This window comes from Falco punctatus, assembly GCF_963210335.1.
Source record: "Falco punctatus genome assembly, chromosome: 7".
NCBI classification, from domain to species: domain Eukaryota; kingdom Metazoa; phylum Chordata; class Aves; order Falconiformes; family Falconidae; genus Falco; species Falco punctatus.
Genome location: NC_137587.1, coordinates 57,757,560 through 57,781,854, shown reverse-complemented (window position 1 = coordinate 57,781,854; position 24,295 = coordinate 57,757,560). Strand labels below are relative to the sequence as shown.

General features: G+C 44.3%; 1 protein-coding gene across 17 annotated transcripts in view; it reads right to left on the bottom strand.

The window, feature by feature from the left end:
* SEMA6D (semaphorin 6D) overlaps positions 1–24,295 on the bottom strand; it is a 226,878-nt gene that overhangs the window by 4,204 nt on the left and 198,379 nt on the right. For 4 of the 17 annotated variants that reach the window (XM_080394657.1, XM_080394672.1, XM_080394660.1 and 1 more), the window contains 17 exons: positions 10,571–10,727; positions 10,073–10,184; positions 9,462–9,522; positions 9,288–9,350; positions 9,096–9,197; positions 8,789–8,879; positions 8,392–8,511; positions 7,845–7,933; positions 6,843–7,060; positions 6,602–6,733; positions 6,251–6,406; positions 5,995–6,168; positions 5,125–5,265; positions 4,946–5,023; positions 4,037–4,128; positions 3,635–3,691; positions 1,658–1,825 (listed from right to left, as the gene is read on the bottom strand). In XM_080394657.1, the coding sequence (XP_080250783.1) occupies positions 1,658–1,825; positions 3,635–3,691; positions 4,037–4,128; positions 4,946–5,023; positions 5,125–5,265; positions 5,995–6,168; positions 6,251–6,406; positions 6,602–6,733; positions 6,843–7,060; positions 7,845–7,933; positions 8,392–8,511; positions 8,789–8,879; positions 9,096–9,197; positions 9,288–9,350; positions 9,462–9,522; positions 10,073–10,184; positions 10,571–10,679 (1,963 nt within the window). In that variant the 5' untranslated portion in view covers positions 10,680–10,727. The other 13 variants (XM_080394665.1, XM_080394666.1, XM_080394667.1 and 10 more) reach the window with 13 other exon arrangements.

Genomic DNA, 24,295 nt, shown 5'->3' with positions numbered 1-24,295 from the left:
ATTATGCAAATGTGTAAAACTGTATAATGTACATACTGCATTGTTATAAACACGTTAATGTACTATGGTGCAAAGCTTGTAAACTAATACATCCATAGGTTGCTAGCCTTGGAGTACCACACCTTGCATTATATAGATGTACATTTTTTGAAGTTCAAGATTATGCCATTTTCTTAGAGCACTGATTTTTCTTTTCTTTTTTTTTTTAAGTCAATAATAAACATAAATACTTGCATAACATGAAAAAAACCGAATTTGCAAGGTTAAGTTATTAGAGAATGTTAAAATTTAGAAAACTTTTAGTTTAGACCCAGAAGTTTAGATTAATATTGGATTATTAACTAATATCGGATTAGATGTTTTTTGTTCGTATATTAACAACAAGCTCCCTCTGTTTTTTTGAGATTTTTAAAGCAACCACAGACATCTTGCAGCTAAGACATTAGTTTTTAATGAAAGTAATTGTGTTAACTATCCCAAGGGATGTTAAAAGGAAAGAGCAAGACGGAAGGAACAGATTCACTTTTGTTAGAGGCAAGGCCTTTGAACATTGGTCATGTTCAGGGTTATGGGTTTTAATGGCACTGTGCAGAAGAGGAAAGAAAACGCGACTGAAGTTCACCAATAGCTATGACACAAAATGTGATTCAGAACCAAGAACAAATGGTAACAAAAACTTAAAGCAAAACAGAAAACAACTGCAACAAATTAAAATGACAAATGCACTGCCATAATGGCTGATAGGAAACCTGATATGTTTTGGTGAATGGTAATAAAACACGAATGGGTTTTGGCTGGTGAGATTTTCAGTAAATACAGAATGTGCAAACATGTCTGTCACGGGGCTCTTCTGTGTACTGATGGAAGAGTTGTTTTAGGTTTTGGTTATGGGCTTGGAAGCTTCTCAATTCTTTGGTTGACTGCAACAGTCTACTGAATTAAAGTCTTTGTTGCCGTTAAGAGCCTAATCAAAGGTCCACTTAGCTGAAAGAATGGCTACGGAAAGATGAATTACATGCAGAACGTGTTTCTTTTTGTGTTTGGCTTAAAAACTGTGTGTGTCTGTGTCTGTCTAGAAACTGAGATCATCTCTGAATTGATGCTCATATCCAGAGAATAAAAATTCAGCACATCCTTACTCAGATCTGGCCCACGTTCTTCAGAAACATGCTGCAGGTAGGCATGGATTTAACGCATGGATCTGTCACGGAGCTGTGCTTTGTTTTCTGTTCACCCACCCACAAACCAAATGAAAAAAACCCAAACCATGATGTTCTTGTAAGCAACCATTCATGAGGACTGACAGTCTTACCCAAACTAGACTAGTCTGAAAACAACGACCAAAGGTGCATATAAGTCTTGAATGTAATTTTTTTTAATGCATCCAAAACTCCCACCGATTTTAATGGGAGCTTTGGAGCACTCCAGGAATAAAAGGCTGAGCTTATTATCGGTGTTTCCCATTATAAGCTCTAAGCAGTGCTTTGTACACCAGATAAGTAGGTATGAAAAACATGATTGCACTGTCTGCATATTCACAGGAAAGGGGTGTAAAATACAGCCCAACAATCATGGCTGTTACATTTAAGCCTTAGACAATGCTGAGAGACTATCAGGTTTCCATTCAGCTGCAATGTATTCCCTGGTAAGGCCTTACCCTTTGGGACACCTGATAACGGATCAGAATAATCAGAAGTGTTTGGGTCATCTTGAACTACAAATTTCCGAGAGCCAGTCACTTTAGGTTTCCAGGAACCAATCACTTTAGGTGATATAACTGGGATACTTGCCACTGTGGTAATGGAAGCTGAGGAGAACTCCATGTCTGTGGTGGCAAACAGATTTTTATTAACGTGTTTCATGGCACATCTAAGCTATAGCTGGAGACAGTATTTAATGGGAGTTACATGTCAGAGCAAAATGTGACCCCCTACACTCTGCAGAAGTACAGCGGGCTGATTAAAATCAATTGGTTCAAAACTTTTAAGTACAAAAAAAAAATACATTAAAACATCAACAGCTGCTAGCCAAAAAGCCAGAGAAGTCAAACATGAAAGCAGTGCAAAAGTGAAAGTAAGCAACTGGTGGAGGTGAAAAGCACAACTTCTTCTACTTAATAATTGCTATATTCTTCACTGGAGACAACACAGTTGGCTTTTAAACATCTTAAAAAAAAAAAAAAAAAAAAAGTTACTTGGAAAGATACGCACTCGTGACAGGTTATGCCCGAGAAACCAGATCAGCCCCATTAGTGCTATTATGGTATACCAGGAACTGCTGAATGAGCCATTTCTACAGGTGGAGATGAAAGGAATGTTTTTAAGCCCTATTTTGTAATGGTTCCTAAGGAACAAAGTTGCATAGATCCTAGCTCCTCTGTAGCACATTTGCTGAACAGAACCATCATAGCCTATGAGAAAAGGCACACGAGGAGGAAACACATCAATTTGGGTTTACAATCCAATGTATGCTTTGCACCACTCAAGCATTTTGTGTTTGCTGTCCCAGTAGGTTTAGGCATGAATGTTCATGGCTCGAGATCTGACTGAGAAACGTACTTCAAAAGCACACTTGAAAATGAAGTTCAGTTGTACCTGTGTCCTAAAATATCACTTTGAAAATTCAGCTGATAAACACTCATGGCAAGCAAGGCAGCATTTCCACGTAACACAGTTGCTTTCCTAACTGACTCTCTAACTTACATTATGGGTAAATACATCTGGAAAATATTAGTCTCAAACATTACTTCTTGTCAAGTTACAGAAGTGCAAATATCAGAAACCAAAACACAAAATAATATTCTTGTTGCACTCTTAGAATACACACAAATGTATTATTTTTGTATTTGTCAGTCAGAAATGTGCCCGTGGTTTGGAAGCAGAGACCCAAGTTTCAGGAGCAAAGACTGGAAAATAAGGGCTCGGTCTTGCTCCTGTTGGAATCAACACAGGTCCTGGTTTGGAGTTTGAGAGGATCACTGGGTCCCGTCTCCCTGAGCACCAGGGGCTGACGGTGGAAACACTACTAGAAAAATCACTAAAGGAGAAAAGGATGTGAAAGTCCATCTGGCAACAATGCATATAAAGTTTTTTCTAAGCCACATTTGTCTACACAAGTCCTCATTCAGCTACACAGTTTGTGATGTTAATTTTTTTCCATTAGCATAAACTACTTAAAACATTTCAAAAATATAGAAATACACATTTTAGAAAATGTGTATTTGTGCAAAAAGCTTGCTGGGAAAGAGGAAAAGAGGAAAGGATAGGTAAGGAGGAAGATGATGAAATTCTGCCATTCATCTACTAGAGATGACCAATAGGGGCATTCACAAATGCATGGCTGGGGAAAAAAAGAGTAAAGCTTAGTGGACTTTCGTGCAGTGAAGATGTCATCTATGTTAATCAGGCTCTTTAATAAAAGATGTCTCAATAAATAATGAGCTGTTAACATGCGGCTACACAGGGTGAAGTGCTGAGTGAGAAGAGTCTGACTATCTTTACCATCAGTGGGAACATGAGTAAAAGCACAAAAATGGAGGATTGCCAACTGTGCAAAAGGAAGGAAAAAAGGGCTGAAAATGCTGAACTGAAGGAAAGTAAAGGTCATTAATTCAAAAAAATTAAAAAAAACTAACCAGATGTTGGGTCGCCAAATATTTTGTAATCTGGTGTAGCTGTAGTAGGCAAAATTTCTAAAAGAATTAAAGGAACAAGTAATCAGTAAAAAGTAACAAAAAGAAAGCAAAAGATCTCAAACCTGAGTAATGGAAAATAAAAACTAAAATATTACTGGTTACAAAAAAATAAATTCTTCAATACTTTGCTGTAGACCCCAAATAGTTGCAAACTGGTGAAGGAAAGACAAAACTCTGCCACCCAGGACCAAAAAGCTCAGCTTTGTGAACATTCGCAGTAACACCAGGTGATGTGTTCATCGGGTTACTGAAAAGCTCATCACATATTTAACATCCATAGTGAGGTGTGGCCACAGACTACTGTTGAGACATAAGAAATGAGCAGCAATGACTCAGCCTTACCATGGCAGTCCCCTAGCTGCGCCGTGTTGCCGTATTCAACATCTTGTACGTATCCTCCAGTGCTGTGGTTGTATGAAACAAACAAAGAGAACCTGCAATTAACAGTATTAGTAGGGAGACAAATAGTGATTTATTTTTTTTTTCTGGAAGCAGCAAATGGAAACATATACAAGAGCTGGCGTATGGCCCAAAAAAATTCTTTTACAAAATGCACAAGTTAGTTATAACCAGGCTTTAAAACTCTATGTACCTGCTTATGCCAGGAAATGGAAAGAAATAAAAAAATGTTCCTTTTTTCAGCAACTTCATCGTGTCTTCTGCATTGGGCATGCTCTTGGTTTTAGCTACAACTGTCCAATTATACTAGTTAAAGCTTGCAGTGGCCTGCTACAAAGGCCTCTTTTAAGATACAGCTGCTAATGCACTGTATATTACAGACTTGATTTTTGCAAAATGCCTTTGGTATGCATATATATCACCCCAGCTCCAGTGTGGAGGCAAAACCTTAACTCTTTTCCCACTGTGAATCCCGTGCCTTCACATTTGCAGTTGACTGCGCCCTGGCCGTGAGCACGCCTGGGAGGGGATGCTATGTCCTGTCCTCTCTGAGCTGCTCAGCTTTGCAGGCAGCAATTTCTTGCCTTCCTGCTTCCAACTGCTCTTCCTACAGGTCTACTTGTCCTCCCACACATATGTAAAACTCCTGCTAAAAGAGAGTCTTCACCTAGAGACTGCAGAGTTAGGTCAGACTTTTTCTGTTCTCTTGGACATAGAGCACACCGATAAACCACCTTTAAACCACCTGGAAATATCTTAATTGAGTGCAAGAGAAGAGGAACAGGATACGAGCTCGTGCGGTCTCTAGGGCATACGTAGAGATGTGAGGCCGATTTGGAAAGGGGTACTTACAGCATGCCTGGCGTCACTCTTCCACACACCTCGTGGTCTAACCAGCCACAGTACGGGTCCCGTGAAGCAATACATGCCCTTGCAAGAGAAAAACCCCAAGAAATCATGCATTTTTTACTTCCTTCCCAAGAAATGTTGGTGCCCTTCCTTTAAGGGAGAGTTCAGGAATGGGGCCGTACTTTTTACATGACCCGTGACGCTCACACCGACTCAGAGGAATTCTAATGACGCAGCTGGAGAATGCCACGAACAGAGCATGGTGGTCTCTATCCAGCTGAAGGGAAATGACTCTTCTGTCCTCCTCGCTCTCAGCATTACACCTGTTCATCAAAAATAACAGAAGGCCATAGTTTTAGTAACCGTCGTACTCTGTGCAGTGCTTACACTGCAAACATTTTATTGTCCCTGTAGCTACTGAAAAGAGACTTTACATATATAAATGTAACTTAGTGGTCTTTGCTGAGCGATTTCTAAACAAATCTATGGATTATCAAATGCCAGCTTCTGGCCCCTATTTACAGCTAGGTGACAAGTTTGCTGAACTATGTAGGGAAAAAATCCAAATCCATTTTCTTTGTTCTCTCAGTCGGCATAAATATCTCAGCAGAACAGGAGTCCTGTATTGGACACCTGTACAGTCTAATTGGAATGCTTCCATTCCTAAATTCTTTGTGCCAGAAAAAACAAGATTAAAATGATTAGATGCAGTTTATACATTGGTCACTCTTGAGAAACCCTCAAGATAAGCTCACATCATTCCTTTTTAACAGCAGCGGCTAGTTCTGACGTTTCATATTCAGGAAGAAGCTATCTGTTTGCGGAAGAATTAGACTGCATCACTGATGTCACTGGAATGGAATTAGGTTGTTCACTCAACCCATGCAAAACGGCAAGTGACCAAATATTTTCAGGGTATTCAACCTGAGGAACACCGTGCAATAACAAACAAGTGGTGATGGTGATAATGAGTCGGTTTTCATTTGCCATAGCTTGTTTTAGCTAGGTACCAAGGACTAGATGAAGAGCTTAGGTGTTATGGTAATACTTACTTTGCATGATTATACGCTTCAATCTCTTCCAGTAATACGCTGTCATTCAAAGAAAAAGGCCTGGTCTTTGCCAAGATTTTGAGTACTACTCCTGCTTCAGAGCCAACAAATATGACTGTGTAGTTCTGGTAGGGTCCAGCAGCATGGTCTACAGCAATTGCCGTTAATCTGTATCTATCAAGACCAAAGGGCATATCATTAACAGTGCATTTTCTTGTTTTTCCTTTTCACGTGTCATTTCTGAATGGTGTCATACCTGACACGTGTTTTGGTAAACCAGGGCTCCTCAATGACCGAGGGAACAGCTGAGTCCATCAAAGGATGAGATTTGATGAAGGAAAGTGTTTCGTCTGGGAAATCAATGGAGGTTTTGTAAGCCTCTGCTAGGCCGTGTTTTGCACAGCAGCCAGGTCTGAAAGGAGAATAACATTGTTTTCCTCTTGGCATTTTAGTTAATGAGAAGGCAGCCTGCTAATGAGCATCCTTATGGCTGAAGCGTAAAGCTCTGCTTTGGTTTTCACCCGACAAGACACTCAAGAGTGCAGCTGATTTAAGGTAGCTCTTTGCAAGGACAATATTATGGCATTCATGAGTAAGAACCTTTTACCTTGGCTTTGGTACTTTGTCTTCAGGTACAGCTGTCCAAACAGAGTCAGGAGTCTTTTGTTCTTTAAATCTCCCTTTGAAGACTTTCTCAATGTCATCCATGCTGAAAGCACAGACTGCTGAACCAGGGATGCTGTAAAATTAGAAAAATAGTTGTGAAAACTCATGACTACAATGGCACCAATTTCAGTGTAAGAGAGAACCAGAGAACTGCCTTTGATGTAAGGTTGCTCATCTCTCACCTGTTAAGCTGCGTGGTGAACACACCGACAACCATGGGGACTCCATTGATTTCTATTATGTCTGTGATAGACTGCAGAACATCAAAGTAGAAGAATGAATCCCCGGGAACCGAACAGTTGAGCCGAGCTTTCAGAAAGGATGTCCAATGTTTCTCCAGGACTCTTTGGGACCCCCCCATGTCATTTTTGCATATGCGTGCCACACGGGAATACACAGCCTGTGGAGGAAAATAGAAAAAGGAAAAAATAAAAAGGGGGGAAAGGGAAATGGAGAAAGGTTTGAGAGATACTAGGAAAGCAGTGCTTGTTTCTGAGCTGTTAATAAAATACCAAAGATGACTTTGTTAACAGGAAGCTGCCGTTTACGTGCACAGAAAGGATGAAAGCAAATGGTGTTTAGCTCGTCGTGCACAGGCATCTTAATGTTATCACCAAGCAAATGCAACAATGCAGCTTGTCCCCGCCCTTTTTTCCCTTCAAAATCATATTGTTAGTGAGATTTAAAGACTTTAATTAACCATGTGTAAAGGATTTAATAATTTATTATAGAATATCCTTCCATGGTGAGGCACGAGTATTATACTCTGTACTGGCATGACTGAATTATTCAATATCCAGGGACATTAGAGAAACTTCCTTGAAACTCTTCTTTTGTGTTGTTTTCTTTTGTTTCTTTGATAAGCATGAAAAAAACCCTCAGATTTTCCATTACTTGCCACAACTGTTAAGGGAACAGCAACAGCAATACTAAAAGATACCAGTAGCAAGGTCGCCTAACAGCAAGGCATAGAGACCAGAAACAATTATTTGGTTGAAGAATCCACTGTTCTGGTTCCCTTCCCACCCCTCCCCCCATAAATTATACTGATGGGAAAATTGTGCGAACTCTGTACCAGTCCACACTTCATATTGTAAACCGTGCTCGTTAGTGATGCTGTTTTAGGATGATCTCATCCTGCTACGACTCACGGCTACCTGACAGCTCGTTGTGACAACACCTACCTTGCCTAAATTATTGTGCTCTACAGCAATTTCTCGGAAGAAGAAGTAAACGTAGTTCCCGTATTCTATGGCATGGAGGAAGTGTGGTTCTGTAAGAAAGAGCAAGGAGAAGGTTACTTCACAGAATTAGACAACTGGCACACGACACTCACTATGCTGCGTGACTTGGTGGCTTCTCCACAGGTCCATACCAGCTACCGTGAGCTCCAGTCTTCTGGATATTTTAGGATGTCCAAATGCGGGTGCACTGGAGCTTAAATGAACTTGAAGTATTTAATATTGGCTAATGGACTGTGAAAAGACCTCACAGAAATTGCATTTCAGCTAAGGTATTTTGTTACTGAAGATTCATGCATTCACGTATTGAACAAAAATTTTGTTTTAATTGTATTAAACTGCTTTTTTATTGCAATCGTACTATATCGAAAGCCACATATATGCTGACATTGTAGCATACGTATAAAGCCCGCTGGCTGTGAATTACCTGACCCTCTGTGTCACTGAAATTACATTTGTCATGTGATGGGAAAATACTCCCCCAAATTACCTTTTATCCATTTGGAATCATACTTTATTGTTCTTAGGGCAGATCCATCCCCCATGCTGCGATAAATAACAGCATCACTTGCCAGGAAATCTGCTACTGTTGCTGAATACAATTTTCCATCTACAACGGAAGTTGAAAACGTGGTATTAAGAGGCCTTTAATAATCTACAGAATTCCGACTAGCCTGTATTTTTCACCGTTTCTTTACTGTCACTCTTCCCCAAATTGCCGTAACCTATTTATTAACAGCTCAGATTCTAATCCTTTGGAGCCCCTCTAAAAAATTCAAGAGCAGGGGCACCATGACACCTTTAGCTTTCCTGTGCTTGCTTTAAAAGCTCTCTGGCTCCTTTGGCGTCATTAATCATTTAGACTCATTACAAGCAAAAGTTCTTACCAGCAAAGAGGGCGACATTGGTTTGTCTGGCATCAAATGGGCACCTTGCCAAACCACTAATTTCCTCCCCATCATACTCTAAGGTATTCAGCTAGAGAAGAAAAATGGGTGATAGCGTCATTTCTATTTTGTACACTAGCATAAAATCATAACATTGTCTTTCCACAAAACTTAATTCAGCACATTGGCTTCTGTCTGGTTTTATTTCACCTTGAAGCACGCTCCCATCACACTAGATGTATTTGCTGTAGCATAATTAGAGTAAGCAAAACCAGTAACGGATCAATGACATTTTCAATATTCTTACCTGATAGTATCTGCACATAGGGTTAAATGCGTTTGTTCCACAGACAAACACCATCTCATCGTTTCTTGGAACAAAGACTTTAATGAAGTTATGGCATTCATCCTGAAAAGAGAGCAAGATGTATTAATCACAGACTTTACGTATACAATAAACATTAGTGTTGTTTTTCTAGAATGTATATGCTAAACTTACTTTATGTTTGCCTTTCATAGCACAGTTCTCTCTGTCCTGCTGCCTTGACCTCCATGTTAATTTCTGTTAAATCAAACCAGAAAAGGACATTTAATTTCCTTTCCACGAAAAGATCTTAAAAAATTAAAACCCTAAGAAAATACCTCTCCCTTGCCTGCAGCTCTACCTACTCACCTTGCTTGGAGTAACTTCTGATTTTGGAACTTCATTTAAGTTTACAGTGTAAACTTGGTCCCTGTTTGCAAAGAGTAAAAACACAAGTAAATTTGGGCCTTGTTTTTGATAAGCTAAATCTATTTTTAGAGTGCTTTGTTAGACCAGAAACTTTTATGAAATGCTTATGGATTTTCTGTGTTTAATACAGATCGGAGGAGGCTGGTCATAGGCAACGTGGGGTGGTTTTGATTTTTATTGGTGTGGTCCTTGGAGAGCACCCACAGTGTCCCGCTGTCCACTTAAGTATTTAAATGTGTTATCCTCACTTCCTACATCCCTGATGTGTCGGTCCAAGTTTAAAATGATCAGGAGAGGTTTTTATCAGGGCAGCAATATAAAAGAGCGAAAAGAGTATTTGATCATTGGCTTTAGCATAACTACAGTAACTGCAGCCTTCAAATCCAATTTTCATGCACTGGCCATAGATACAGTATGTTTCTCTGGGAAGTCCTCCCCCAGTTCTAATTTTTATCATATTCCACAGATTTTTCCAAATGAATTTTACACATAAATGCAAAACCAGAAGAGAATAGAATTTTAATCTAATGAACTGAGTGAGGGAAAATTACCTGCCAGTGATATAAAGTGTGTCTCGAATTTTCAACATCAGTTGGAAGTCCAGTCTGTGCTGAGATTCATTGCCTGAAGGGCGTCCTCTAAATACTGGATATTGCCTTGAATCTGCAAGTAAAAATGGGCTACACCATCACTCAGGATTATAGAGCTAAAGAATCAATATATGGCATTGATTAGCTGTATATACTAGGTGTAGAAGGGTTTAAACTAAATTCCTTGAGTAATGTCTTGAATATAAATGAGAAAAAGATGGCTAATGTCAGCAAATGTTCTTTTTCCTGAAGTTATTGCTGTATTTCTGATTGCTTTTTTTAAGAAAATGATTAAGTGTTCTATTAAAGATACAAAGCCAGTAAACACATTTCAATTTGAAAGGAAACCGACTTTTTTTTATTTTTTATTTTATTAACCTCCTAAGGTAAAAAAACCCAACAAAACCCAACATTAGAACTTCTCCCCTAGCGGTTAGCACCATTTGCAGATTTACTTACAGTGGTAGTCAACGACGTTAATAGGGTCCTCGTCTTCAGGGAAGCTGACAGCTCGGCACTGGGAGAGACTCATCAGCATCACGGAGGCACAGAGCAGAGGAAGCCTCATGGCTGGTGGAAGGTCAGTACCACCTTTGTGGCAACACTGGTTAGCTACCTGGGAAAGAGGAACGCGCCGGTGAGCTTTTGGCAGCGCATGTGACTTCCTACGGCAGGAGGGTTTTTCCGTTTGTGTTTGAGCACTGGCAGCAGTGGGCTAAACTGGTGCTTATGGAAGGCTCCTGGATGTACGTTGATGGGAAACTGCTGCGTGACATATCCCTACGCAAAGCTGCTCTGAAACACATTGATGTTTGCTAATTTTTAGCTGGATTTACAGGCATTTCCAAAGAAGCTGTCGACTGTCAGCCCATTTAATTCACGGGAATCACAAACAGAACATGCAGGCTGCTGACCTGGCAAGAAAAATTGTCAAACTTGGGATTAGAATTTTAATTAAACTGCAATCTCTTTCCATCCTCTCTATCACGGATTGTCATCCAATAAAACCCTTTCCCCATAAAATACCTAAATCTTATCCACAAAAAGTCATGACACACACAAGCTGTCTGAACATCCATACCACGTTTTAAAATTATTGCTTATTTCTGGGATGTGCCATCACAACACTACGCCTGACATGCTCACTGCGAAAGACCTGATGTCTAAGACCAGACACTTGACGTGTTGCCTGGTGCAGTGACATACACACATGTATAGTAAATGCAAAAATGCTGCCTCTGCACTGTGACAGTGCTTGTCACATGCTTCGCAAGGGCGGCAAGAGACTCAAATGGGGGCACAATGCTGGACTGGGTTCCAAAGATGCCCCTTTCCCCCAGTTCTATTTGTTACTGTAGAAAGCTGGCAACTTCGGAGACTTTCATGGTGGGGTGTTTTTGTGTGTGCGCGTGCACGCGCGCTCTATAGGTTATACGGCACGTGTTATGATAGCACCACAACGTTATACAACAAAGCTTTGAAGAGGGGAAGGGAAACATAGCTTCTCCAATTAAACCGCAGGGATATTTTAGTGAGCAGAATGTAACTACTCAAGTTGCAATTTGGGTAGGATGCAAGAAAACGCATCTCTAAGTGAAACATGATCCTTAATGTGATCCTTAATGACCACAAGTGGTCCGGGCAGGGGTCAGATTTCTTGTTAGAAACCTGGCAAACATCGCACTGTTCCCTCCTCCAACCTTCTGGAGGCATTCATTCAGCCCCGATTCGCAGGTCAGAGCTTTGAGTCACCAGCTCAATGCCTTGCAGTTGCTGAAATTGGTTATTAAACTCTTTGTCTAAACAGGAAAAAACAGAAGCCTTGCCATTTTAATGTTGCAAGAATCGCTGCGAGAGGTACGCGTTGCCAGTACAAAGTGCCAGGCTTGATCCAGCACAGCACATAAGTATTAATCATTTAATAATTTGAAAAGCAATTAAAAACCCCCTTCATAACAACACTTAACCTTTCAGTAATGTTTACTGAGGATGAAAATACTGTATTTGTTAATTGATAGCAGGGCTGGCTAGGGGCAGGGCTTGGTCCTTCCATGAGGCTGCCGAGCTCAGGCGGATCAGGCTGGGCTGCGCGCAGAGCAGCTCACAGCCTGCTAGCATTTGGCGACAGGGTGGTGTCTGAATGCCCGTCCATTACAGACTGACCTGAAAAGAAGCATTTTCCACCGTTAATGATATTTCTGTATCTCAGTCCACCAGTCCAGAACGAATGGGCTGTGCTCCTAGTCAAGATTGATGAGTGCAGTGGTTAATAAACACTAATGATTCCTGGCACTTTCCCTCTGCTCTTCCTTGTCCTGACATGGCCCCTTCAGCTGAAGCATCTTGCGTTAAATTACTAATGAGCAAACTTAAAACAAACTGGAATTAATAAAGTTAGTCAAATTAGCTCTTTCTTGTGAAAGCACCATTAAGGCAAAGTCCTGCAGCACGGTGGCTCCCAGACACAATAACAAATCATTAATGGTTACACAATCTTTCTTTTTTTTTTGGTCCTTTTTTTTCCCACCCTAAGAAAAGCAGGCTCCAAATATCCAGCCCACTGCTGTCCCAGAGGAAGAAGAGAAAGGGCAGGCACACAAACTGGACGTTGAGTCAGTGCAAAGTAACATCTGTAAGGTGCTTAGCAGAAGTCCTCCCTGAAGCCTCATCTTCTTGGAGAACAAATGAATACAAACTGCCAAAGAGCAAGAATCTCTCCCAGGCATGTAGGCTCCAGTTAGCACAGAAGATGAGGTTGTTTGTGACCCACACATCGTGACTCAAAGAGACCCTGGCCTGGCTGCAAAATGCACGCAACCTGCAGCCTGCACAAGTTCTGCCAGCAGCACGCACGGGCATGCATTAGGAAGTTTCCTTTTTCCTCTCTTTCCTTCCAATATTCCCTCTAGGAGGAATTCACTGGGGCAACAAATACAAAACTTGAATACAACCTGCCTTCCAAAGGCAGAGAATGTCTTCTGGACTGGAGGAGACGGCTGCAGAGGACAAAAGGGCAATCTGCTACCTGGTGGCCGCAACAACCGTGACCTACAACCACACTGTCACAAAACCAAAAAGGAAATGACCAAAATGCCAGGTAGACAAAGAGAGTATCGAGTTCTCTCAATTAGATTCAAATTTCAGGGGGTATATCATACTCCCTAAACCAAAGCAAACTTTTCTAAATGTAAAAACACGGGATGCACCTCCCTGGAGATTGCACCGAGAGCAGGAACAAATGCATGTTGATGTCTTCCTCAGAAACCCCTCAAACCTCTGAACATACTCCAGAGATGAACTCTGAGAACATAAAAGGCAGGAACAGTTATGTTCAGCAGTCTCTTTCAACTAAACATCACCTGTCACAAGTCTTGGTGCAAGCAAACACCTACATCTCAGGAAGCACAGACCCTTGTCCTGCGAGGACAGAAGAGCGGACAGAGCTGAGCTAGATCAGCAAACGACAGGCAATTGTATCTATTCATTATTTTTCTTGTTAAAACATTACAAGAAGAGTAGCCCTGATTTCTAGCTACATATGAGAAGAAAATGCATCTTTTAGCTGCTTGGACATAGGCTTGAGATCAGAACCGCTGAAAAGAGAATAAACTTGGAAGAGCAGCTGTTCCCTGGATAATCAGAAAAATGGGCTCCATCTAGACCTTGGAACAGGCGTTTATGACAGCCAGGTGTATGCTTCTGGTAGGCACAGATACCATGGTGCGAGAGACATAATTCTTGCCACATTCAACCTTTTAACGGAGGCCGCTGCTGGGGACTACGAATAACAATGCTGAAGTATCTGTTTGGACCAGAACAGCTGATGATGAAACGCTGGCAATGTCTACCTTCAAGAAAACGCAGAAAACAATCACACTCTGGGCCTGATTGTTTTTCCCCAGCCAGGATTCAGACCAGTCTGATTAATTTCTCTTATAAATTGCATTCCTAGCATTTCTGCTAGGAAATAATTCATGGCAAGTGCAATGTTTGGAAATTACCATATTACTATCCCCGTTTATTTTGCAGCTGGGGAACTGAGGCACAGATCAAGGGCAAATTTGTTACGGAGGCCAACCACCAAAAAAGCCTTTGCAAAGGCACGGAGCTGGTGGGGGTCGCTCCTTGCAGCACACGCGAACGGGCCAGTGCCACTGGGTGGAAAAGGCAGTACCAGATCCAAGATCTCTGGGCCATTTGGTCTGTGCCGTAACTACTTTTGTCTGCAAACACCAAGAAAGGGAGGTGTAAATGTTAACTGGTGGCACAGATCCACACCGGTGAAGAGGACAGCAGCCTGACTGAAGCAAGCCTTCAGGCCAGGGCTCTTGGTCAAGTGGAAGGCAGGCGGTTGTCCCAAGTCACAAACTGGCTCCTTGTGGCTGGCACCTCTCAATCTCACATATGAATCCCATCCTTCAATTCCTGATTGGGGGAATCCAGAGGAGCAGGGCATCATTTCTGTTAAAATATGAGCCTGCCTTCAAACAATCACACATGAAGGGGAACAGGCTGGTGTTTCTTGCCCATTAATCTACTCCAGCCTTTGACAACGCGCTGGTGACACTCCATCAATCATCTTTCCGTGTGCTACCACGTAAAAGAGGAGGGGGGAAGGGAAAGGGCATTCAGCCAGCTGGAAAGAAGCAACACATAAAATAGCTTCAAACCAGACTGATGCAATATCTTCTATTCACTCGAAAAAAAAAAAAAAAAAAGTATCTTAAAAAATCTCCTTAACACAATAAATGCTTCTCGAAATGCTAAGCGCAGACAGGAGTGTGGTACAGCAAATCCAGGCTGAGGTTCAAGATAGGTCAGAACAAAAGATATATCCTAAAAGTTAGTTCACTTGTGGAGAGCTTGGCGAGGCAAAGGAGAAAAAGGTTGCAATAATAAACGCTGAAAAACAGGCACATAACACGAAAAGGCTGAAATGACTACATGGTGTTCCCTCTCCCCCAGACACAGGGCAAATCAGGCCGTTAGGTGAGATCAAGGGTCTCCTCTGGGCTTGGGGGTACGCGTTAACCATGGCACCGAGGGGGGACAGGCAGGACTGATTAGCAACGCGCTGAGCTCAGTCAGTTCATGTGCTGCGGTTTCCCACAGCCCCAAGTGACTGGACTTCAGCAGATCGGGAAATCCCTGTTGTCCTCTGCTCCTTCCTGCATGCAAATGGCTCCCTGAGGGCACTAATTAGTGCAAATGCACTAACTAGTGCATTTCTGAGATAGCATCTTCTGAAATTTTGAGCATGAAACCACTCCAATAATAAGATAAAAAGTTAAAGCAAAAGAGTCCTTTACTGCTGTTTGTTCAGAGATGCTCAGCAGGTTTCTTGGGACCTACAGCTGAGGCTCCTGTTCCTCTCCCTGATGGAGAGCAAAGCAGACCCTCTGCAACTTCCAGTCCTCTCAGCCCTTGAGACAAGCCCCAGTGAGGGTCACAGTGCATCCCTGGGCAGTGCCTGCAGGGCACCGAGCAGCTGCCCAAACCAGTGCTCCGAAACTCTTTAACCAGAAGACCACGCAAACAACACAGACCTGTTGGCTGGGCTACAGCAAGTCACAGATTGCACTTGCAACCAAATAAAAGTCACGTCAGTCTCCAAACGGGAACCTACTGGCGTCAAACACAAGGCGCACCCCTCCCCCCCCCCCTTTTTTTTTGGATGTAAAGGACTGGTGTAAAAAGGTTAAAAATACTGTTTACTATGGCCTCAGGGATTCTCTCTTGATGTACAAATCACCGACGGTACACTAACTGCAGGCTGAAAAACACTAGCTGAAAAGGGTACGGTTCCCACTCTTGGCTTCATGAAGTTAAAAGCCGTGCTGGCAGCGGCTGCTGCGGGGGTAGGATTCACATCGGAGTTTACTTGCTGACAGTAACTGCTACCAGGTGGGAGAAGCTCAGCTTCTTGAGCCAGGTGCAGGGAACAGCTTGCCGGCGAGGTGCTGGTGCTGCTGCAAGGGCTGGAGCTGCACTTCACCAGTGCATGGTACAGAAAGGCACCTTGTTGCTGAGTTTTGGTCTATCAAGCAGGTCAAGCTTTTCAGAAGACAAAACATTTCGAAGAAAATACATGAAGGTGGTACAGGCCGCCTTCAGCGGTGCTCTAGACTCGCTGCAGAAACGTATGCGGTGGCAACCATGGGTGCACCAGCATGTTCACTCAGAACAGCACCTTATCTCTGCTGTGCGTGGAACAAAATAACTACCGCAGAGCCACACACTAGGGGAACCAGGCCAAAGCGGGTTTTGGTAATCAAAACATGAAAACGAAGCATTTTTCTATCATCCATGCCAAAATATAAGACCAGCATGGCCTCGCGTCTGGTGGCTTGAACTCTAGAGAAGGAGCAAACAACCCTTTGTCCTACCTCTATTTTTTCCAGTCTTGCTCCTTTTTTCTATGTCTCACTGCATGAAATGGGTATAATGAGTCATTTGCTTACAAGCCAGAAAGTATTCCACACAGAATGCAACATTTGCCTTAAAAATCTGCATCAGTATCTATCAGATGAGAAGCAGGGGGATCAGATTCCCATTTTAGGTCATATCTATACATAGGTTTTCCAATGATGCAATTGTTTTATAGTGTGGTAAGTCCTCCCAAAACAAGGGTACAACAGCCAGCATCAATGCAAGTGTGATTTTTTTAATATTTTTTTTTTCAAATGGCATTCCAGTGTAAGCATGCTGCTTCTAATGAAGGCTGACTTCAGTTCCTGAAGGCAATGCCTGACACAGGGGTTTAGTGTACATTCAAATCTCAGAGATTGTCTGTGATGTGATAAATTTGTATTGTGGAGTTCAGTGACAGATTGTTTCAGCTAATTATCAAATAACACAGGAAGAAAACCTGTGGTTATAACAAAAGAAACATACTTAATTCTTGTAGTCCATTTTAGAAGCTTAGAGCATGATTTTGCATGAATAAATAAGAAAACCCATCAAATTTCAACTTGCAGTATCTAGGCATCCTTTATTTCTATAACAGCTTTAAAGTCTGCAGCTCGGAAGAAAAAAATTAGGATATTTGGAGCCACGATATTAATTGAGCATGAAAGTGCAAATAACAGGTCTGTTATTTTAAGATAATACTTGACGACTTTTAAGGATTCTGCATTAACACCTTTTGATCTGTGCCTAAGTAAAAGAAGATAGTTTAATAATAAAGTGATGAAACCCTACCACTGAGCATCACAGCTTTCATCTTAATTGGCTTATGGTAGTGCTAGCTACACTTGGGTTGTTTGCATGCTTTTAATGTTGCAGAAAGCACACCCCTCTTGCTCTGGAACAAGCTGACAGAACGCTTGCAAAATGGATAGGGTGACTTTTTAACGATGCAAATGTTTAGTGGTTGATTAGATGCACTTTGAGGGCTAAATTCTCCTGTGATCAAAAATTGACTCGAACACAGGTAGTTTCAGCAGGAAAGGAAATAAAATGCTGAGCAAACTGGAAGTGATTGCTTCAATTATGTTTATTTTAAGTTAATTTTTGAGAGTTAATGTTAACTACCTTCCCTTACCAGGGTGATACAAAAGTCCTCCAGCTGAAACCAACCTTTGATTTCAGCTCACATCTATGGCTGAATCGGTTCCGTTTCACAAAGCTCCCGCAGGACATGCTCCCCTTGAAAGCTTGCCAGGGTCGAGCTATCGGTGATAAAGGGCAAGGTTCTGTAACCGACGCCGGGCTCTGGATTCCCCGTTGTAGCAGGTCTGTGTTTTATGCATCCAAACTGCTCGTGCCCAGCTGAGACCCCCCTAGGAAATACTAAATTTGTCCGTGAAAGTGCCCAAGGACCGGTGCAGAGAATGTCGATGCAATGATGTTCAGGGCTGTTCTACGCTCTCAGTGCTGACCCTCCGTGAATTCCTGGCCATGGGCAACACCGGCAGCAGGAGCCCCCATCCCTGCCCCAACCCCCAGCCCAGGACTGCAATGCCACCGTGCCGGGGAGAGCAGCCCCGGGCGGCAGGGCAAGCTCAGCTCCCGCGCGCCTCCAGCTCACAGCCAGGGCAGGGCTGCCCCGCGCTTCCATCGTGTTTTTCAGTCGGAAACACTTTTATCCTGGAAACTAGAGAGAAGTCTCAACCCACGATGATGAAGATCTAATTACTTACAGTAGAGACTTGGATGCAACCAAACCACCCCCTGTGGCCCCAAACAAAAGCCCCAACCCCTGGCCAAAGCGTTCCCTTCCCCTCCCTCCAGGAGGGCTGGCTGCCGCGCTGGGTGAGCAGCCCAGGCGCAGAAGTGTCCCTCCTGCACGCCCAGAGCACGCCATTCCATAGCAAAACTGCCACGTTTCGGCATGATTAGGCATCATCTTGATAAGGCAGCTCTGGGACAGGTACAAACCAGTATTCGCAGGTGAGGCCATAATGAAGGTCTCGGGTAGAACTTGCACAAGTCCAGCTGACGCCACCGCCAGCTGCTGGCGGCACCCCTGGGTCTCTGTTTGCAAGCCCTGCCACCTCCCAGCAGCGCAGAGAGCAGCCTTCACCTCCAGCTGCGCTCCAGCCCCGATCCCCGAGATAAGCACTGCCCATTTTAGACCTGGCTGGAGCCCAGGAGGTCAGGGCTTGCCTACACGATGAAGCGAACGGGCTGTTTTGAAATGGAAGGGAGGTCTGGGGGAAAGAACACGCCCCAGCAAGCAGGCCAGCTGAAGGAAAAAACAGGGATTTGCACTGCGGAGAAGGCAGGCACATCCACTGCTCAACAGGCTGTGCTCCAGACAATGTTGCTGTCAACCTCACTCCAGAAAGCATCACTTCTTCCCACCCACTGCTCTCCTCTGCTATAAACATCCCTCCAGCATCTCAGCACTGTGCCTTGCTCAAGCATGGGGCTTGCTGGCTTCGGTTGCTGCTGCTGGGGAAAAGGCTGCTGCATGCCACTGCTCTCACTTCAAAGAGAAAGTAAATGGCTGCTGGAAAACGCCAGGAGAGAGGCAGGAGACTGTCAACTGGCAAGAAACACATCACAGCATCTCAAGCACTGCGCCGGTGTTAGCAGTGTGCCATTCTCGGGGCTGGAACGGGCAGCCCGCCTCGCCTGCGGGAGTACTGCCCGTGGAGACGGGGGAACAACAGGGTTTTAGCTAGGCTTGGTTTTCCTGCACGGACAAATCTGGTAGCTGGCCGCCCAGTTAACCTGTTTGTATATGCAAAGCATGTGCTCTGCCACTTTCCTGGGCACAATCAATTACATGTACAAAATGCAGGCATGAAAACCTGGAGGAAGCCTGAGCTCAAAGTTAACATTTACTATTATCTTGTTAAGCATTAAAGATTAACTATGCCAGTGAAAGGATGTGTTATGAAATGTCTTTCCTAGGCTGGAAAGTAAATAGAGGGAGAGTTTTGTGTTTTTTCATCTCAAAACCTACTCAGAATTTGGAATAATTGTTTAAACTGCTGCTTTTATTTACCATAATAGCAAAATGTAGTCACTTGCCACGTGACTGCTTGTATTTTCATTTGAGATGTCGTGCAGAAACACATGGAAATCTGGTGAAGGCAAACCAATTTTAGAACATGTTCCGAGCAATTGTTTTGCAGCACTGCCCTACAGTATGAAGTCTCTTACATTTCTTAAATTGCCTAATCAAATGCAGACTCTGTTCCAGTCACGCTAAATTTTCACATAATGGCAGAAAAATACTTCTTTCTAGCCTAGCACTGAACAGTTGGATCACATTATTACATTTGTTGCTTTTGTAGTCTCCGAGTGTGTATTTGTAAATGTATGTATATACATATATCCACGGGGTAGAACAATGGTGCTCACGCTGCGAGACCCTGGGGACCATTGGAGGGGCAGAGGTACGTCTTGAGAGGTGTCTGTGCTGAGGGTCTACTGGGAATACCTGGCTTATCAAGAACACAGAGGGTGGCAAACAATTTATTTTTTAAAATCAGACAAATTAGCGCAGGATTTGATCCAGCTGATTCTTTACCCTGCAGTCTGCTGAAGTTACTAAACAGATACAAATGCAGTTAGGTAAGTTACACCCGTATTACTGCCAGCTTGGGGTGGGAAGCAGGATTGGTACAGCGAGCAGCCATGGCTATCCTGCTCTAGGTCCTGAGCTTGGCCATGTCCCTGTACCGCATCCCATCCGTGTGGGGGATCCTCCGCATCACAGAACTACCCGCTCTCCTTGGGCCGAACACAACCTGCAGAGCCACGCTCGGCACTCATCTGGAACAGGGCTCAGCCAGAGCTGGGCACCACCCTCCCCTCTTTGACGTGGGCTACATCACCCCATGATCCCACTCCCCCTGTAAGGCAGGAAAGTATTGGCATCAATATGCTTTGGCATTCTGACTAGTGAGCCACAAAGAAGCCACAGATCAGACCTTTAAAAGTAAAAAAAAAATAATATTAAAATAATAAAATTTGAAATCAGTAACATATGGACTGCAAGTGCTTGAATCAAGGTCACAAGGAAATCTGTGGCAAATCAGGGAATGCGACTTAGGGCTTTAAAGCTTTACATGACAGCCTGTCCCGTTCTCTCCTCCATACCAGCCTCCCAAGATCCCCAATACAATTACAATGTTTCCCTAAATCCTTATGTTATCACCCGTAATATCGGGCCAGTGTAAGAGCACAACTAATCACATCGGATCCACACGCCATGTACCTCTGCAGTTCTATTTTCCCTCCACAGCTGCCCCAAATACATCCAGGTTTGTGCTGGCCCAGTTTGCCACGTCAGACCACTGTGCAATCAGAGCGGTGCTTGTCCTGTCTTTGGCAGGGATGAAAACCTGACGCTTTAAGGGGAGGAAAAGCCATAATCCACTCTCACAGCAAAACCTGTATAGTGGCACACAAGACAAAAAAAAAAAAAAAATATCTAGCCGTACACTTGCAGGGAATCAGATTAATCCCCAAAGAATGTTTTGTCTGAGGTTACCATTAAGGAAAAAAAGTACATAATGATAAAAATATCCCCACTGCATTTACTTTACGAAGAAAATATGATTTACCGAGCAAAACCAAATTACTGGCTTTTCAGTGTTAATCTTCGATAAACACGTGCTGGGTTAAAGAAACTGTCATGGAGAGCAGAAGTTTGCAAATTGAAAGGAACCATTCAACTCTGCGAGATGATTTTTTTCTTCCCCCCCTTATGACTCCTTTCACAAGACACCTGGGGACATTGTTCGCACACCACTGACAGCTTTCACACCGCTGCTTCTGCTCCCTTATCCTCACCCTCCTCGTCCGCACTTGTCTCCAGGTGGCAACACACACAAATGAGCTGTATTTGCCAGGGGGGCCAGTGCAGGCTCTCGGACAACTGCTGGAAAGCCAGAGGGCCCCCTCCCGCCCCGCAGCCTGGCCGGGTCAAGTCACGTCCGCAGGGTGCCGAGCCCCTTGACGCAGCCAGGCAGCACCCCGATGTGTAACACGGGGTGCTGCATCGCTGGGGGACCACGCAGGCTGCTGACCGCGCTCTTGGTTTAACGGCCATCACACAGGCGGAGCGGCAGCTCCCTCACGAACAGTGGGCTACAGCCAAACCCCATCTAAAACGTTAATTCTGTAGCCTTAACTACGCGCTAAGGCTCCTGTCAGTTAAATACACTTTTTTTCTTCTCTGGAGTCTTCCAAACCCGGATGGTTACACGGCCCAGTAGGGCACGCCAAGTGGTCACACAGCACGGGAAGGAGGTACCATGTGGGACAGAGAAACAAGGGCTTGAAATACAAGCGTGAGAATTTTCTGTTGACCCCAAAGTGCATCTCTCGTGATAGGCACGCACGGAAATAGCAGCGACACGTTCCATCAGTGGCGTCCCTGCCGCAGCCCCGGCACCCACAGCCACACCAGGGAACACGGCGGCAGCACTCCAGGGGAACAAATGCCTTTTGTTTCACACCACAACAAAGCTCCGTGGAAGGTCCTGCCCAGCAGAGGTGCGAGCCCACACCTGGGTGATGCTGGGGAACGCAGGGGCCCAGCTGTCACGGCCATTTGTGACTCACATTAAGAAAAGCCCGTTGTCGCAGGAACAGCCGAGCCCAGCAGCCAGCTGCTCGCCTCTCATCCCCTGCGAGGTTCCCTCCCGCCCCGGGTGGGCAGCCAGGCTGTGATGCTGGTCCCTGCTGCTCGTCCATCCCCTCCGGTGAGCACCTCTGTGCCCCTTCCCCGCTGTCCCCTTGCGCTGGAACAGCCTCCCAGCACCCACCTGCCGATTACCGCCCCGCTCTCATCCTGAGCCCTCTTCAAAGCGCTCTCTTGCCCCTGCTGCCTACAAGCATTGTGGCCCCTTCCCGACACATGCAGCTCGGCTCTGTTTAGGCAGCCTGCACGCCAGCATGCTGCTGCAGGCCAACGCAGCCCCTGCTCCTGGGGGCCGCTGCCTGGCTGTACCCATCTGCCAGCTCTGCTCCAACCATCCACCACCAGGAACAGCATCATCCTTCTCACTCTGCCTTTATCCCGCGCCCATCGAATTAGAAACCTGGGCTGCCATTTGGCTCCTGGATGCAACAGTTAAAAAAAGAAGTAACAGCAACAACAACCCCTTTTGCAAGAGTATCTGTGTGCAAATACGACCTCTGTAACGCTACCAAGGTCAGGCGGACCAAGGCCAATCTCCTGTGTGAGAATATAAATCAAAGCTGTCCAGGGACTGATTTCATTTGCAAGGTTTGTAACCATGCCGGACAGAACAAATGTCACTTGCTTGCTTGAGCTCCTTGCTCCTCCTCTTCCACCAGCACTTCTTTGCTCCTCCACCTCCATCCAGCCCCTCCCTGCCTGGGAGCACCTCCTGACCTCCCCTGCTCTTGAAAGCAAGAGTTCTCTTCTAGCGAGAAAGCTGCGGCTCACGCATGACAGCCAGCCACGCTAGGCCAATTTATTTAAATCATGCGAAAGTCTCAACAAGTAAAATTAGCACAGAGCCACAGGCAGATTCACCTGCCAGTTACCTGCCATTTGCAGCGCACATCAGAATTAAAACAATAAATCCTGCAAGGACTTCATTCCTTTTGCATTCATAGATCTGCAAAACAAACCAAGGAAAGCATCTGTAGCAAGTATTAGAGTCTGGGCACAGATCCTGTGAAATCACATGGTTTCCGTTGTGGAACTAAAAAGGCTTCTACAAGAATGTGTGAAATACACAGCCGAAATTCTCCATTCCTTTCTGTGCTCTCTGGCAGTTTGCGTGGCTAAGTTAAAGCAGCGAGTTCTGTTTCTGTAGCTGGCGGCTTTCAAAGCACACCCCGACCTGCAAGCGGAGCGAGCACAGGGTTCAGCTAGCAAGCTGCCTCCCCAGCAAGCTCGGAGTTAACGCAATCCCACTCCCAGCAACAGGTTGCTGCCTCCAAACTGGAGCCTTGAAGAGAGGAGCCCAGTGGCTGCCCCAGTCATCTTGCAGCCCTTCTGCAGGTGTGCCGCTGAGCTGCACCGGGGGCTGGCCGGGGGGCCAAGGCTAAAGAAACTTCACGTTCTGGATGTTAACTTTAGTTACCATAGCCAGACAATGCCGCCAGTGGTGTGGAAGAAAAAATTGCTGTAGCCAGCTGTGCTGTTCACAGTCGGATGGTTTCTGTGGAGCTCCAAATGGTTATGGAGCCAGTAGCCTGTTGTGGCCAAGGACAGAATGATGGATGGTCTACACACACTGTCCAAGCAGGGAGAATGGCAGAAGTTCACTTCAGGGTTGTTAAAATGCTAATCTGGGTTAGTTAACAAAAGCTGAATGGAACAGAAAAGTTAGGGAAATAAACACTACTCAAAGTTATGTATGTGCACTACAGATTTGATCTCTGTGGTTAACACAAACATTTGACTTTGGAAGTGGGACAATTCAACAGTCTTCCCATTTGAATAAACTGAATCAAGTTCTGATATTAGCTGTACTGTAATTACTGTCAAGCCATGAGGAAGGAAAGTGGGCTTCAGCAGACAACATGCAGAGCTCCGGAAAACAGCATCGGAAGGGCAGTAACACGATTTTCGCTGCACACCTCTTCCATGTGACATGGGAACAAACCAGAACCTACTTTCTTTTGAACTCGAGGCTGGCAGCTATTCACAGAACAAGTAACAACTTAATAAAATGGCTTAGATGGATTTTAACGGTAACGGCAGTAGCTTATCTGATGCATAAGAAAACAGATCATCTGTTCTAA